At 37.1% G+C, this 17,607-nt stretch overlaps 1 protein-coding gene across 2 annotated transcripts in view; it reads right to left on the bottom strand.

Moving 5' to 3' along the window:
- Positions 1–378: 378 nt before the first annotated feature.
- ADNP2 (ADNP homeobox 2) overlaps positions 379–17,607 on the bottom strand; it is a 56,336-nt gene continuing 39,107 nt past the window's right edge. For both annotated transcript variants that reach the window (XM_020986878.2, XM_020986876.2), the window contains exons 3-4: positions 10,251–10,340; positions 379–5,012 (exon numbers count right to left, since the gene is read on the bottom strand). In XM_020986878.2, coding sequence (XP_020842537.1) covers positions 1,980–5,012; positions 10,251–10,340 — 3,123 coding nt within the window. In that variant the 3' untranslated portion in view covers positions 379–1,979. The remainder of the gene's footprint in view (positions 5,013–10,250; positions 10,341–17,607) is intronic.

Below are 17,607 nucleotides of genomic sequence, written 5' to 3'. Positions count from 1 at the left end.
ATAACAGATAACATTATGCTTTAGCAAGACAAACTAGCTTGACCCTGAAATGAGAGATGTTGTCAAGGGCCCCCAGTTCTCTAAAGGGCTGACTATAACTTGTCCCACACTGATTCAAGAAGAGACCACTCTTGTTCCCAACCACAGGAATGACAAATCCATATCCTACTTGCTACTTGATGTTTTCTACATAATACCTAGTTTCTAGGTCATTGATACTGTCAGTAAACTATCCGTTAGTTTGTTCTATGGCTCTAATTAACTAATATGATGGATTATACAACTACCTTTAGATTGCTTACTTCCTTTTCACAATGGCTATTTAATACCACATAAAAACTTTATCAAATCATACATCAAGGTCATGACATTTTACAATTTGAAGAATGAAAAACATTTCTTTATTTTTAATAGGAAAATATGGAGCTTTAATTCAAAATAGACATTTTGAAAACAATTTATAAAAAAATTTTAAATGGGAAAAGTTCAGCAAGCTTTTTCTTTTAAGTTTACAACAGGAGAGTACATTAAGAATCACAATCCAATTACACAATTGCTTCAAAAGACGCAGTGTAAAGTTGCATGCAGTATTATCCCAAAAATATTATGTAGAAAGTTCCACTGAATAATAGGACCCAAGCTTTCCACAGAGCATTTTAACTCTTCCATCATATGTGTTTTAAGCTCTATTCCTTCAATATGGAGCAACAAGAAACAACATGTCTGTTTTCTTCCCCACCCCCCACCCCTGCCCAGATTTTGAACAATACAAGAGACTTAATGACTGGACTGGCTACTCTGTTACTAGATCCAGCTGATTTAAGTGATTTTAGATTTGTCAAAGATTCTAGCTGATAACCAAAGATCTTTTTATAACCAAAGTGTAACAGAATAAAGACCATATAATTAAACATCAGTACAATGAGATACTATAAACCAAACAGTTGTATCCTTCCATTTTTTCACTGTGAAGGAAATTCCATCACTCTGGTAAATTTTAATATACTAGCTGCTGATCGATAGCCATTAGGCCTAGTTTAATTCTACTAGATGCACTGAAAATCTCATGTAGTCAGCTTGTCACCACTACAGTGACCTGGATATTAATTAATAACCACCAAGTGGTAAAACATCTATATTCCTATTTCCTTATCTTGAAAAAACTTCCCTGTCCCTTTCTGGGCAGTTTCTGAGCAAATTAAGGGGGCAGGGAAAACTCTTCAGGTATTCCAAATTTCTCACTGATTAAAAGGCACTAAAAAGGTATTGCCTTATCTCTCTGCATGGAAAGTAATGTCAAAAAAGGAAAACCTGGATTGAAATGTATTTCTGCTATATAGAGAAGAGTACTGTTTTTAACATATCAACTATATACCACATACCAAATTTTGGATTTGGGCATATATTTCATAAACAAAACTTCTTGATTTCTGTAAAATATAAAAGAAAATAGCACATTCGAAAAATTGTAAATCAGCCACAGTACAAGCATCTATTTTACAAAGGAGAAATTAGCCGAAGTTAATGCAACACACCATCACGGTGCCACATGCATTACTGGATTTTTACTTACCACCACTTGTACTCCTGTCTCTTAAGAAAAAGTTTGCTGTACCATTCACCACTGAAAGAAAACTAGCTACTGGGATGAATGCAAAAATGGGAGAAAAAACAAAAGAAAACAAAAACAATGTGGTTTTGGTTTCTAAATATCTTAACACTACTGGGTAAACAAGCATGTATAAAACATAAGAGATTTAATTTACATGTAATTGGAAAAACAGAATGACCTCCACAAAACAAGAACTATTCATACCGTGTGCCCAGAAATAACTAGACCAGTGTAAGACCACTGTAATTCATGAGGTCATTACACTGTAACTGAAAATCTAAGTGCCCCCCTCCAAAAAAACCTCACTAAATTAAAAACTAGCCTTTTGATTGCTTCATATTTGTGATTTCTTAAACAGCTTTTTCTTTTATAAGGTTTGTGTTTCATACTCAAAGTGTAATCTGTGCTTAACATTTTTCAGTTCTGACATATCAAAGCCCAAAAGCACAGAAGGTTTGTAATTTTTTATTGCTCTTAGGCATGTATATCTTCTCTTCCCAAAAAATGATGCAACATCAATTTTCCACACCCAGAGAAGAGATGATAATAGTTCTATCTCTCTTTTGCTAGGATATGGTCTCTTATGGAAATAATCTTTAAGGAACTGCTTTTTCTCTTCATATGAACGGTCTTCATACTTCTGGGGATTTAGTGCTAGAACGTGAAGAGCATCATCATTTATTAGTGGACCTTCAGTCCTGCTTTCATTCTTTTGTTTTTTAGAAGGCACATTCACTGCTTTTTCAGAAACAGAAGTGATGTCATTATCTATGATAAGAGATTCTTCTTTATCCCTTTGGTCCTCTGCCCCAGAATAAAGATCAGGAAGTTTTCTTTTGACAGGAAAAACAGAATCATGTATATCCCCATTCACTAGTGGAAGTTCTTTTTCGCTAAGACCAGGCTGGATCTGAAGATCCGAACTACTAACTTTAGGAGCACTCCTGCATCTTAACAAATGCACAGTAATTGCAGTCATTGTCATTTTTCCAGTATATACCCCACAGCAATGGATGCACTTGAAAGCGGGAGACTTTAAAAATGTATGTACAGTTGGCATGACATGATGTCTTTCCTTTAAATGCATTTCATATGTTTCTGTGGTCACAAAGGTACCAAGGCAAAAGGGACAGGTACTGACTTGTTTTCCAGGATTGCTGTGGTCCTCAAGAGTCTGTGGCCTCACTTTAATATAGATTGGTACAAGTGTTTTGGAGTACATTCCAGCTAGTATTGCCAAATAGACTTCCCTTTCTCCAAGTTCTTCCTTTGGCAACATGGTAATGAAATCAATATGAGGAAATATTAAGTCACCATTGGCATCATTATCTAACTGGAAACCTCTGTTGCTATAATCCACAGATAATCTCTTCTTTCCAAGGTGAACAGTCCTATTATGATCTGAAAGACTTTTAATATTGTGGAAAGTGCATGGACAGAACAAGCACCCCAAACCATGCATTAATAAATGATGAATAAGTTCTTCCTCTGATATGAAACATTTACAAGAGAGACAGCGAAGAGTTTTCTCTTTCATCCATCTTAAAAATGGTGCACATGCTGCAAGTTTTTCAGGCTCAAGTTTTTCACTGGATCTTGATCCACCATGTTTATGAGCCACTTCCATGTGCACCTGGTAGACATTAGATGGAAAGAGTTCATTGCAAACTGGGCAGGTTTTCCACTGTTTAGCTTGTTTGAGATTGAGAGCCTGGCTTGTTTCTGGAGCAGATGAAGATGCCTGGACAATCATATTTTGAGAAGTGCTTACCACTACTGGAGGAGAGGGTGCACCAGCTGGGGAATGAGATACCTGTGTAGCTGCACTAGACTGCATAAGCTGAATCGGCATCTGTGGTGGTGTAACATTTGCCACACCACCAGGTGGTACAGGTAATGTAACTGAAACGGGTGCTAGCGTATATGTCGGTATCCCATTAACTTGTTTTCCTGTTGGTATTAGCTGTCTAAGGATAGAGCCTGCAGTTAGGAAAGTGGCATTTTGGGAGATACTTGGTCTGACTGGCTGATTTACAGGTAGAACACCTGGTGTAACTGGCTGATTAAGGTGGAGTACTCCAGGTCTCACTGCCTGGCCAACAGGAAGAACTCCTGACATAACAGACTGATTGAGCTGAAGAACCCCTGAAGGTACCGTCTGGCCCATGGGCAGAACACCTGATGGGACTGCTTGGCCCACAGGGAGTACCCCTGATGGGACTGTTTGGCCCATAGAGATCATCCCTGGTGGAACTGCTCGGATGACACCTGATGCAATGGGCTGATTAACAGGAAGCACATTAGGAGGAATGGGTCTATTTATAGGAAGAACTCCAGGTCCAACAGGTCTATTTATGGGTCCAACAGGTTGATTAAGGGGCAAAAGTCCTGGGTGAATATTTTGGTTTATAGGGAGAACCCCTGCTCCAACAGACTTATTGACAGATCCAACTGGTTGGTTTAAGGGAAGAACTGTAGGACTCACAGGCTGATTAAGTGGGAGGCCATGAGAAACAAAGACAGGCTGAGGAACAGATGCCTGAAGGGTAATATTATTCTGGCCCACTGGCAAAGGACTAGATACAAGAGTTACGTGTGACTGGGCAGGAGCAGGGGCATTATGGGTAAGGGTCCCAGAGGCACTTGAGGCCACAGTTACTGCCTGTGACTGTACCAGAGTTTGGTTTTGATTATTCTGTGGCAAGGCAAGCTGAATGCAAGTGGAAGCAGTAGCTGCTAGTGCTGGAGCACTGTTGCTAGTTAAAGGAGACATGGCCATATTTGCAGAAAGTTTAGGAGCAATGTGCATTTGCTTCAGAAGTCCTGTTTTCTTAATATGTTCTGAAATCACAGATCTGAGCCTATTTTCCAGATCTCTGTGTGTATCTGATGTCAAAATATGATACATTAAAGCATCCAGGCTGCTGGCACCTATGTTACATTTTTTACAATAGTACTTATCCAAGGATGGAATCGTACTGGCAGGTGAAGTGTTATCATTTTTCACTTGCTCAGTAATTTCATCAGTTCTCATACCAAAGTAGGAGGTAATCAAGTAATTAAAATGTGCTATTAGTACATGCTTCTTCATGCTGTAGTACAAAGTATTTGTAAAGTGACATTTTAAGCATGTGAAGTTTATCACATCACTCCTGGATGGTTTAGATTCAGCCAAAATATTCATGGTGTAATTCTGCATTTTTCGATGAGAAGAATGAAACATCCGAAAGTGTTTTTCCACGACTTTGGGCTGAGAGGCAAAAACACATTTTGAGCAAGGAACCACCAGCTCTTGGTCAATTTCATCTTCATGGTAACGATGCAAATGATTTTTCAATGAAGAAAGTAGCTTTGTTGAATACTTGCACAGGCTGCAACAGTATGGCTTTGTTCGATATCGCTATTAAAAAAAAAAGTAAAATGCTTTCAGTGAGGGTGAGAAACCTGTTAAAATGACCAGAGCTAACTGTTATAACCACAAATGCAAAGTCACTCAAAGAAGCTACTTCTCTAGTTAGAGCTTTAGAAGAAATTTTTAAAGTAAGGACCTCACTCCAATTTCACAAGACAAGTTTTTTCTTCTTTCCAAATAAACTGTATATATCCTGCATCTGATACCTACACTATATTAACTACTAATGAAGAAAAATAATTATAGCTTTTACATCCAGTTCTTTTAATTACAATGTTACTTCACAAAGTCCTACTCCAATGTCTCATCATGGCAGAGGTGACTCTGGGCTCTCAAAAGTCCATGTTGGCAGAACATAATCTCTGACAGGTTCTACCATGCTCAACAGTAAAATATGGTCGAGGACCACCCTAGCTAAGTACAGAGAAGCTTAACAGTAGCTTGAGTACTTAATGAATTTTGATCATTTCCATGGCAAGCCATGAAAAAATAAAAAATACAAAATGACCATCTAGCCTGTATGATGCATTTCTTTTTCTACTTGTGACTGTGAAAGAGTGGTGGAAAAGGGCAGAGGAAATGAACAATTACACTATCTAGAAGACCATATATAAATATCAACTTAAGGTTTTTTTGTACTGGAAATGTGAGATCCTTGTCCAATGATCAATGAGCAGATATATATAAATCGAATTATATCAATCATGACATCCTCTATCAATGAAACCAAAAGAAAAAATGTCAGAGAAATATGTAACCAGAAAAAATACCATTCATGTAGCAAGAGTAAACAGGCAACTGAGACAAATGATGTGTTCTGCTTATATATACAGTTCATGGACAGAACACAAGGAATGTCATTTTACTTCAAATTTAAACTGTTTCCATTATAATTTATTCAGTCTTTGATACAATAACAAAACCCCTCTGCAATTTTAAGCTGCATTAATAAAAGCATCATGACCAAAATGAAGATTATAATCCTGTTTGATTCTCCTTTGGCAAAAAGATTTTAAGAAGAACACACTGGAATCCTTCTAGAGAATGATGTCTAGGATGGTAAGGGGAATGGAAAAAAAAAAGTAGAGGTGAAACAAAAGCATTCCAGTATATGAAAAGCTGTTACATGGAGAGCTAAATGAAAGCAATGAAACCAAGGAAATAAGAGTGAAGACTTTCAGTTTTGTCCCAGAATCTCCACTAAGGGACCTGGAACATAACAGGCATTTAATAAAGATTTGTTGAATTGAATCAAGGAAGAGTTCTGCTAAAGAAGTTAAGTGACTTGCCCATGGTAACACAGCTAGTTAAGTGTCTGACACTATATCTGAATTCAGTTCTTCCTGACTTTGGACCCAGGGCTCTATCAACAGCACCACCTAGCTGCCTCAAAGAATGAAACAATTCCCACTCTAAAGGAACTTACAGTGTAATGGGGAGACAAGTACATATATGACTCTATATAAAATAAATATAAAGAGAATAAGAAATCAATACAAAGCAATTAGGGACAAGAAGGCATTAGGAACTGGGGGATTAGGAAAGGTTTTATGTAGAAGGTGTTACCTGATGTGTGTCTTGAAGGGAGAAAGGGATTCTGAGAAGAGAAAATGAGCAAAGAGTATATTCTGGCATAGCAAATAGCTTGTGAAAAGTGCCAAAGAAATGGGAGATGAAGTGTTGAGGAGCTGGTTTGGTTAGACTGTAGAATACAAGAAGGATGATAATAAACAACGAGGCAGGAAAAATGGATTGTGACCATATAAAACTAAAACTAAAAAAAAAAAAAAATTATAAAACTAAAGTTTAATATGCTAGGTAGTACAATGGAGAGCGTTGGATTTGGAATTCAGGAAGCCCTAAGTTCAAATCCTGCCTCAGACACTTATTAGGTCTGCTTTTGCTTGACCTTTGCTAAGTCACTTAAACCTCCTCTGATCCTCATTTGTAAACTGGGGATAGATATGGGTGTCATTTGCATTGAGATGATATTTAAACCTATGGGAGCTGAGAATACCATGAGAGTGTAAAGAGAAAATAGAAGAGGCCAGGACAAAGTTAAAGGATGTAATATGGATAACAAGACAGCAAAGGAGACTGAGTAGCTGTCAGAAAAGTAAGAAAAGGACCAAGAGAGATTGGTATCATGAAACATCAGAGGACAGTGTGGTCAACACTGTCAATGCAACAGAGAAATCAAATAGGATGAAGACTGAGAAAAGACCATTAGAATTGGCAAACAAGAGAATGTTGGTAGATCTGGAGAGAAGAGTTTCAATTGAGTGATATTTGAAAACCAGATTGCAACAGTTGAGAAATGAAAGCAAGGAAGTGGGGGCAATGAATATAGACAGCTTTTCTAGTACAGATGAGAAACAGAGCAGAGTACAGGATAACTTGAAGGTAATGTGCTCCTCAAAGAGCTGATGATGAGGAAGACTTAAGCTTACACGAACAAAGCAGGGAGTCAGTAATTGGGGAGAAGTTGAATATAACAACAGAAAGGTTAAATGATTGTGGGAGCAAGCTTTTGGAGAATAGAGAAAGGGATGATGGGATTGGCTTCAATAAAGAGTAGGACCCCAGCCCCCCACCCCCACCATTAGAGCTAAAGGGAAGGGAGGAAAGAATAAGAGATGATGGTGAGGATTTCTGAGATGAAGGGAGGAGGCAAAAAGGGGGCTCACAGGTAAGAGGCTAGGTCTTCAGGAAAAAGTTAAGGGAGGGCACAGGTCTGAAATATATTCTGAGGGAAGTAAAAAGGGGAATCAAAAGGATTACCTTCCTGCAATGATGGCCCAGCTGAAGTTGTTCAACATGAATTTATGGTGTACTTCCATGTGACTTCCTACAACAACACAGGAGCAGCAACAGAAGATAATGGTGGGACTAATTCAGGGCTGGGGTTTAGTATGGGTTAAGCATTGACAGCACAAGGGGGCAAGGGATTCAATAGTTAAGTTTTGGATTGCAGTTGGAAAGGGAAGAAAGTGAAGGAGAAAAGATAAATAGCTTGGACAAAGTGCTGAGCAGAAGGACTGAAGGTAACAATGAAAAGTGACAGGTTTAAAGGGGGTAAGACGAGAAATATGGAATGATAGCGCTTAAGGTAAAAGAGGGGAATGTCAGAATTTTTGATTAAGGAATCAATATATATGGGTAATGGTGAGATTGAGGGCATGACTATCCCTATGTAAAGAAGGTAATATGATTTAAGGAGATTAAGGAACTCAGAGATTAAGGAGTTGGAGGGAATATATCAACATGGATATTAAGTTCCCTACTGCAGGAAGAAGAGAAGACCATAATGAGCCAGTTATTGAACTACTTAAGATGGGAGGGAAAATGACCTGGGTAATATTAGAAATCAACTGATATGAGCTGAAAAGTAAATTTTGATACAGGAAATTTCAAGGGAGAAGAGGTTGTTGAAAAAAGGAAGCAAAAACTAATTCTGGAAACAAACAGCAGTGAGGAGACAGGTAGTATTCTAGGTCTACCTCTAGGAACAGTGAATGTGTGTTTGTGGGGTGGGATGAGGAATAGAGGGACAGACAAATTACATTTAGTTCTTCAGGTCTTAGTGAGCTCAAGTAAATGGAGCAAAATCAAGGTCCAGAATGAAGCAATGTTTGTTCACCATGAAATAAATTCCATAGGGTTCAGTGGTTAGAGGTGGGAAGAGTTCAAGCAGAACAAAGGAAGGGTAGGGTTGAGGAGAATGGGGGAGAAGAGTAAGTGATAGGGGCTTGGGATGGTCAGGAATTAAGTAATACAGAGACTGGCAAACAAAGCTGGTGACAATCTGTTAGCCATAAGGGCAGCAGCAACAGCAGATGAATAATAATACAATCTCCAAGGGATGTTGCCAGCAAGAGCCAAGAGCTAAGAGCCTTGGTTTTACCTCCTGCTCTTCCTTAGGACTGACTTGGGGAAGGAAGGAGGGAGAAAGGAATGAAGGCTGGGAAATGGAGGAATAACATCGCCAAGGTTATCTGATTAATGAAAAATACAGTGGAACTTACTACCCTTACTTATTCTAAAAATGACACTGCAAACCTAGCTTGCTTTAGCTTTGTTTTGCCTGCCCCAACACACTTGAGTTAGAAATAGACTTCTAGTGAAATTAAAATACCTATCTTTTCCAAGTGAAGTATTCCAGGGGTGGGGAACCTGTGGCCCCATGGTCCTCAAATGTGGCCCTTTGACTGAATCCAAACTTCACACAACAAATCCCCTTAATAAAAGAATTTGTTCTGTAAAACTTGGGACCCAGTCAAAAGGCCCACACCCGAGGATCTGGAAGGTCACAGGTTAAATCATTTATATCCCTCATTTTAAAAAATTTCAGAATGCACTCCTATTTTTCCAGTGACTTTCATAACAAAACTTGAGCTACATTCCCAAAGAACAAAACATCAACTGGAAAGTTTTAATACTGTTAAAGAATTATAGTCCTTATCTAGTCATTATAACATAATTTTGCATTGCACTACTTTCCTAAGGTCTCTAAGAGATTACTTGCTTTCAATGAGGCAAAAATTTTTCTCTTGTAATAAGATAATTTGAATGTTTATTATTTCCAAAATTGCTATCCTTATCCATTTGCCTACTAGGTATTTAAAACAAATCGTGTAAGACTATACCACATTTTGCCACTATAAAACAATGAAGTCCAGCCTGAAATTTCAGGTTAAAGAAGACTGACTTCCTTCACTTGATCAGTACTCAAAAATTTATACAGAACAACTATACAGTGCCTTTGGAGTTTCCAAAAGTCTTGGTGCAGTTCTAAGATTTAATAGCTTAATATCAGGGGAAGCCAGGTGGCACAGTGGATAAAGCTCCAGCCTTGGAGTCAGAAAGACCTGAGTTCAAATCCTGCCTCAGACACATGACACTTACTAGCTATGTGACCCTGAGCAAGTCACTTAACCCTGATTGCCTCACCAAAAGAAAAAAAAAGCTTAATATTAAAAACAAAAGCATTAAGAGCTTAGAACTGCATTAAGACTTTTGGAACTGTTTTGTGGGTATAGACTATATTTATTATCAAATGCCAAAAATATATAGTTTTTCTTTTTACTTTGGGAAAAACTTATTACCTCTTCATTCACCAACATTCATTCTGGATACATCTGGATACATCTTCAGAACTACAGATATATACTTATATCTAATTTTTGTTTTAAAAGAAAATTTTAAACTCAACTGTCTAATACATACCTTTCTTTTTCCTGAAGATTCCCAAGGGGAAACATCTCCCCATGACGTATTGTAAAAATATTTCTCTCCAGGGTCATAACCTTTAAGATCCTTTAAAATGGGAAAAGAAAAAAAGGTTAACTAAATTCAAAAACTGAGGAAATAAAATCATACAACTATCTCTGTTGTGATTATCCAAAAAATAGGCCTTAAACCTAGGTCTATAATATGAAGCACATGTAGTTTATTCATATAGAGGCTTTCAACTCAGCCTTATTCACACCTAAACATAATTTTTAAAAGCTTGAATATCTGCAACATTCAACCGCACTGAATTAGAAAGTTGGCAGTCGGGAGGAAGGGTATGAGAGTGTAGTAGATTCTAGAAACAGGTACAAAGACAACAAATAACTGTGAGTAGGGAAGAGGTAGAAAACTATTAAGAAGCAAGGAGAATAACTGAAAAAGCTCAACTGTCTAGGGCTACTTAGTGGAGAACAGTTCTACTTAACTCAAGAGCCCTTAAGAATGTGACACAAAGTTATATTAAAAATGACACTGAGTCATGAAAAAAAAGGATAAATATTCAGCATATTACTTAAAAACCGATAAAACACTGTAAAACCATTTCCAACAAAAATGACTGAAATGAGTATATTTTTAAAACTAAGAGGACAGCCATCAACTTGGGAATGGCTGAACTATGGTATATAAATGTAATGGAATACTATAGTACTGTAAGGAATGATGAAAGACACTGTGTTTCAGACAAACTTGGAAAGACCTATATGAAGTCATGCGGAGTGAAATGAATAGGAGCAGAGCAGGAAGACAATTTATATTATAAAATCAACATTGTATAAATGAAGAATTTTTAAAGACTTGAAAAACTGATCACCACATCAACCATAATTCCAGATGAACAATATGGGAATTTGTTTTGCCTTAACTATAATTCCTTATTACAATTACATGGGTGCCACATTCCTGAATAATACAATATAAATGAAGTGTTATATGTTGTATTGAAAATAAGGTGCAGCAGAAATAATGTTGGATCTGGAGTCAGATGACATGGGTTCAATTCAGGCTCTACCAAGAACATCAATAGTATAACCCCTGGGCACATCACTTCCTCTATCTGGGCTTAAGTTGTAAAATGAGACAACCATATCCCATTCTACATCTACTTATATTGTGTAGTCTGTGGTTGTGTTGTGGTTTGTCCTTTGTTTTCGAAGAGGACCATGACATCAGAAAGACAGGACGATGACGCTATAACTTGCAAGTGTATTGGATTTAAATGAGGGAGGGCTGTGCAAAGCACCAGCCTCACTTTCTCCTTCAGAGGCATCTGGGTCCAATGGCCAGATATAGATCAGGAAAACTGGAACTGGTCCAGCAGATCTACTTATGTGTTTAATGAAACAAAGCAGCACATCAAATGTTTTTTTAGACCAGAATTTCCTAACCTTTTTTGTCCAATGGATCTCTTTGGCAGCCTGCTGAAGCTAATGGATCCTTTTCAGAATGTTTTTCAACGTATAAGATAAAATGCATATGATTATAAAGAAAACCAATTATACTGAAATAGTTATCAAAAAAATATATTTTTTTTAAAAACCAAGTCCTCAGATCCCAAGTAAGAACCACTGTTCTAGACCCTTTAGGTTTGTTCCCCAAGGGGAACCCTCCAGAGTAACATTTTAATGATTAAAAAATTCTAGCTTTATTTTTGCCTAGGATGTATTAAATTAGATAGCTTCTGCCTTTATCATCATAAGAAATTAGATGTCCCATATTTAAAAAAAAATTTATCTTGTTTATTGATGTCTTTTGTTTTTATATCACATTCATTTCCAAATCTTCTGTCTATGTATGTATATATATATATATACACACATATATCTATATATACATCTTCCCCTACCTAGAAAGCCATACCTTTTAGTTAAAACAAAAGGGGGGGGGAGCATCAGTAAAACTAACCACATGTTGAGAGTGTCTGGGTGCCCGGTCTTTTCACACATTTTCCATGAAATTTCTAGGAATTATGATCTCATTTCAATTATGTCTATGTCTCAAAAATAATTGTTTTTATAGCCTATTAATAACAATTTCCATCGTAACCTCAAATAACATGTTAAAATATTTATATTCAAAACATAACAACTGTATACATAAAAGTATATGATTCATAAGAATAGCATCACAAGAAAAAGTTTTGATTTTGTAGCTGTACTTTAATTGACATATAAATAAAAGTCAAGATTCCCTCAAAATAATTAGTCTACTTTCCCTCAACCCACAACTTACAAGATTTTACTTTTTTCTATTTCTTATTTTAGGATTCTAATTTTTCACAAACTTTTTTACTGCTTTCATTACTTTTGGGTCAAGTCAACAGTAGATAAAAAATAATTCATTTCTAAACTACACCAGCTTTGTTATCGATAGCATTTGAACAACTACTAAGCACCAACATGAAAACTTAAACTGATCGCTATATTAATTTAGAGAAGAGTAAAGGTAGATATATGTGGACTATTAACATCATCACTCTCTCCTAGCATAACTCTAGCCATAGGATGGGAACTATGAAGGTCACAACCCAGATTTTAAAAATAGTTTCCAAACATACAAGAGCATAATAGGCTATTTTACCTTTATAATATATAGGTAGCTAAGTATTATTCACAGTATACTTTTTTAGTAACTTCCTAAAATACTGTGAAATTCAGGACTTCACAACTTGGAAATGATTCATGAGTGAAATCAAGATAACTGTTTACATAAGAAAGACAACAAAAACCAAAGACATTTACATTTTTATAAACTGTGGGTATTCAGACTTTATTTTGAGATAACCTGAGTAAACACCTTGAAATATACAATACAGCATAATACAACGTATTTAGAATATTTGTTCTGACTGTAAGATAAATAGACATGCTCTATAGATAAAACAGGTAGACAGAGTTCTCAATGCACAATAGGGATGAAGTGGATTTGAACTCCACCTCAGACACTTAGAAGTCTTCATCTATAAAATCCATATAAAATACCACCTGTAACATTCATGTACCACCCCAAAGGTGGTTCAAATGAGGTTAATGGAATGCTTCATATACCTTAAAAGTTCAATCTGCTCTGCCAACTTAAAATTTTGAGGGCCTAATATATATAAGCGACTATGTTAAGTGCTGGAGATTTAAAGAAAAACTCCTGTAAGAGGCTTATATTTTACTGGGGGTTGCAGGAAGAAGAGATATAAATCCACCCATACCCTGCTAAATATCTAGTTAGGAAGAACACTAACAACTTGAGAAGGTGGAGTTGGTAGAAATTCAGGAAAGGCTGCATAGATGAGGTGGCAACTGAGCTGAGCTCAGAAAAAAGCTAAGTATTTTAAGTGGGTTAGGTGAAAAGGTACATTCCAGGTGTTGGGGACAGCTTATGTAAAGGCAGGTGTGGGGGACAGTGCATTCCAGGTGTGGGGGATAGCTTATGTAAAGATGAGAAGACAGACTACCAACTATTTCTAGACATAATTCCTGCTGGAGAACTGAAAACAGACACCTTACTGATATCAATGACTACAACTGGCCACAACTCACCAAATAACTGTAGCGTACTGTACTGGTTATCCTGGGGCCTTCTCTTATATGGATAGGTTTGTTGTGCCAGTACAATATAATCCATGAAGACAGCACCAAAATAAACAGTCATGTGTTACTGTATGTCACCCACCTTCCCCACCCACTCCAGAAAGTCTGTGTATTGGACTATACTTGGTAGCCATCCCAGGAAGGTGTCACTCACCAGAAAGCTAAGTTTGTGATGACACATTCAATACTGCACATCCAACCAAGACAGAGGATTTTTCCAAGACTCCATCTCATTACTTTGGGGTATGTTTTAAAGCTACACACTTTACAACAGACATGAAAATAGATGCAATTAAGGACTTACGTTGTAAGCAACATGTTAGCCAGGAAAACAAGGATGAAAACCAAATGGTCCCTGCCCTCAAGAAACCAACATTCTTCTGGGTAGAATATAGGCTAACACATATGCAAACAAGAAAAGTTAAAATTTATGTAGCGCTTTGATGTTTGCAAAAGTACTTTACATATCCCATTTGACCCTCACAATAACCCTTTAAGATATGTGCTGTGGGCTCAGATTCTGTGGGCTCTAGATTTTTGATTATAAATCTAGCCAAATGCTCAGATTCTTAAAATCTAGCCAATTAATTAATTAATTAATGTTCAGACTCCTGAAGAGTCTGCCCAATACGACAGATGTTCTAATAAACCTTGTCTTTGGCTGAAAATATCTATATCTATCTATCTATCTATCTATCTATCTATCTATCTATCTATCTATATATGTGCTGTGATTAAGTCCATCCTACAGCTGAAAGCAAGGTACACAGAGGTTAAGTGACTTATCCAAAGTCCCATAGCTACCTGAAGCAGGGTTCAAATTCAGATACTCTTGACACCAAAGGAGTGCTCTATCCAGCTAAATGCTCATTTAACCTTTGTTTGAAGGCCTCTAATAAAGAACAATGCAAGATTCCTTGATAACTGAGGAAGTCTCAAAGCCACTGAAGAATATAAGAATCACTGATATAGGAATCAAATCCAGAATGCATAACCTACTAGAACTGTGAAAAAAGAAGTAGGTAATTGACACCAGCTTGCTTAATAACATAAGTGGAGTGCCAACAGCTTCCAACAAGTCAATCTTGTCAGCCATCCTTTGTTTACCAGCACCCACTGTGCCTCCCCGTAACAGTATCACTTCCTCAAGAAAAAGGCAAAGAACTGCTCACTGCTCAGTGCCTAGGCATATATGATAAGTAAGCCAAGGGAAAGGTAGTCACAGTAGTTAGAACACCCATATGGTTAGTTAACTTCTTAGAAAGGACTTAAAATTTTTTAAAATTTCCTAAACATTAATGAGAACTATAGCCTTCCTAATGCACTTACTAATAATTCTTACCTTCTGTAATCTAGGATTTGGCATAACTGGCACACCATACGTTTTAAATGTTAATAACTAGAAAAATAGGTCAACCTAAAAGTGGATTTCACTTCTGGCAAAAATGGCCTACAGAAATGGGGAATATAAAACTATCCTGCCCTACAGGAAAACTGAAGGGGAAGTGGATAAGAGAAGGGGGAGGAGAAATAGAAGGGAGGGCATACTAGGGGAAGGGGTGTTCAGAAAGCATGCCATCTTGGGGTGGGGGGAGGGACAAGATGGGGAGAAAATTTGGAACTCAAAGTCTTGTGGAAGTGAATGTTGAAAACCAAAAATAAAAATTAATAAGAAAAAATTTTTCTTTAAAAAAAAAAAAAGGCCTAGAATGGGCCTAACTCAGTCCAGTCCAGTCTTTCAAGCTGAGGAGGGAATGAATCGAAACATTTGTGTACCATATAACACAATAAAAAAAAATACACAATTACTAAAAGCAAATGCTGCTCTCCTCTACCCATAACATTTACTAAGGTAACAATGCTGGGTAAGAAAAGTGGGCCAGCAGTGGGAATTGCTTAATTCAAGAAATGTTAAGTCCCACAAAGGCTGGGTTTTATATTCCTAATCTTCCACTCCAAAACAATTCAGAGAATGGATTCCTTGTCTCCTTAAAAGGAACCATCACAGCTTACATATAAAAAAATGTTCCTACCACTAGTAATACAATATTGAAAGATTTCAGGCAAGCATAGCTTCCTGAGAAACCTCTACCAAGAATGAAGAATGCCATATGAAACAAAGATTCAACAAAATCAAAAGAAACAGCAATGAGCTTGTCCATTACACAAAGTGTACCACAAAATGGGTACTGAAGCCAGCATGATTTCCACTCAAGCCACTCCAGATATCTAGGACAAAAGTAGAGAACCTCCTCAAAGATATACACAGGAAACAAGGTCAAGGACAGAGCAGGCAGGTATGAGGGTACCTGAAGAAAAGGACTAAAGCAGAAGGATAAGGCAGTGTGAGGGGACTGGTCCCACCCTTTTCTTTTCAAGAGGAAGGAAAGCGAGGGGGAAAAAAAAGGAAAAAAAATTTTCAAAAGAATGGAAGGGAAAATGCTAATAATAACCACAAGCATGAATGTGATTGGGATGAACTCACCCATAAAACCAAAAAGGATAGGAGAATGGAATAGAAAGAAGAATCCAAAAACATCTCCCTACGTAGGTAGCTTGTCTAATGTAACCTCCCCAGTGAGAAAATGAAATGGATAAGAACTAAGACTGGAATCAAAAGGCCCTCCATAAATCAAAGAACCTCATGAATTCAGCCAACAGTATGTTGACAGAGGAATAAACAAATGTTTGAGTCCTAAAGGTTATTTATGGAAACAGGAGAGTTTATGATGTCAATCCAGGTCATTGCCACTACTGCCATAATCACAGATTATTCTTAAGGAGGCCTGGATACAGATGAATGCAGATATGCAATGAATTGATAGAAGCTGTATCACACACATTGCTGGTTACAAAAATTTAGCACTTTCCAAGTACCTATCAAAGTATAGCCTGGTCAGTTTTCTGAAGAAATCAAAGCTATCAATAATTATTTGGGGGAAAAAAAAAGCTCTACATCATTACAAGTTAGAGAACTGCAAATGTTAATTGAGGTACCACCTCCTGACCATTGGCTAACATAAAACAAAAGGAAAATTACAAATGCAGGAGGTGATGTGGAAAAACAGGTACACAAATGAATAGCTGCTAGAGTTGTGAACTGGTCCAACCATTCCAGAGAATAATTTGGAATTATGACCAAAGGGCTATAAAACTGTGCATATCCTTTGGCCCAGCAAAACCACTTCTGTACCCCTAAGAAATGAAATAAAAATATATAAATGAAAAAGACCCATGTGTACAAAAATACTTACTATAGCAGTCCTTTTTATGATGACAAAGAACCGGAAATTGAGGTGATTCCCATCAACTGGGGAATGATTGAACAAAGCAGTGGTATGTGACTGATGAAATACTATTGTGCTTTAAGAAATGAAGGGAATGAATAGCTAGGTGGCACAGTGGATAGAGCTCTGGTCTTTGAGTCAGGAGGACCTGAGTTTAAATCTGGTCTCAGACACTTGACACTTACTAGCTGTGTGACCCTGGGCAAGTCACTTAACCCTCACTGCTTCACCAAATAGCAAAAAAAAAAAGAACAATTAAAGAAAAATGAAATGAAGGGGATGGTTTTACAAAAACCTAGGAAGACTCATATGAACTGATGCAAAGTAAAGTGAGGAGAAGTAGGAAAACATCGTACACAATACAGTGATATTTAAAGAAAATGAATTATAAAAGACTTAGCTAGTCTTTGGAAAAAATTCCAA

This window comes from Phascolarctos cinereus, unplaced genomic scaffold (genome assembly GCF_003287225.1).
Source record: "Phascolarctos cinereus isolate Bilbo 61053 unplaced genomic scaffold, phaCin_HiC Scaffold_4;HRSCAF=312, whole genome shotgun sequence".
In the NCBI taxonomy this organism is placed as follows: Eukaryota; Metazoa; Chordata; class Mammalia; order Diprotodontia; family Phascolarctidae; genus Phascolarctos; species Phascolarctos cinereus.
The sequence above is the reverse complement of the archived record's forward strand: the minus strand, read 5'-3'. Positions and strand labels throughout refer to the sequence as shown.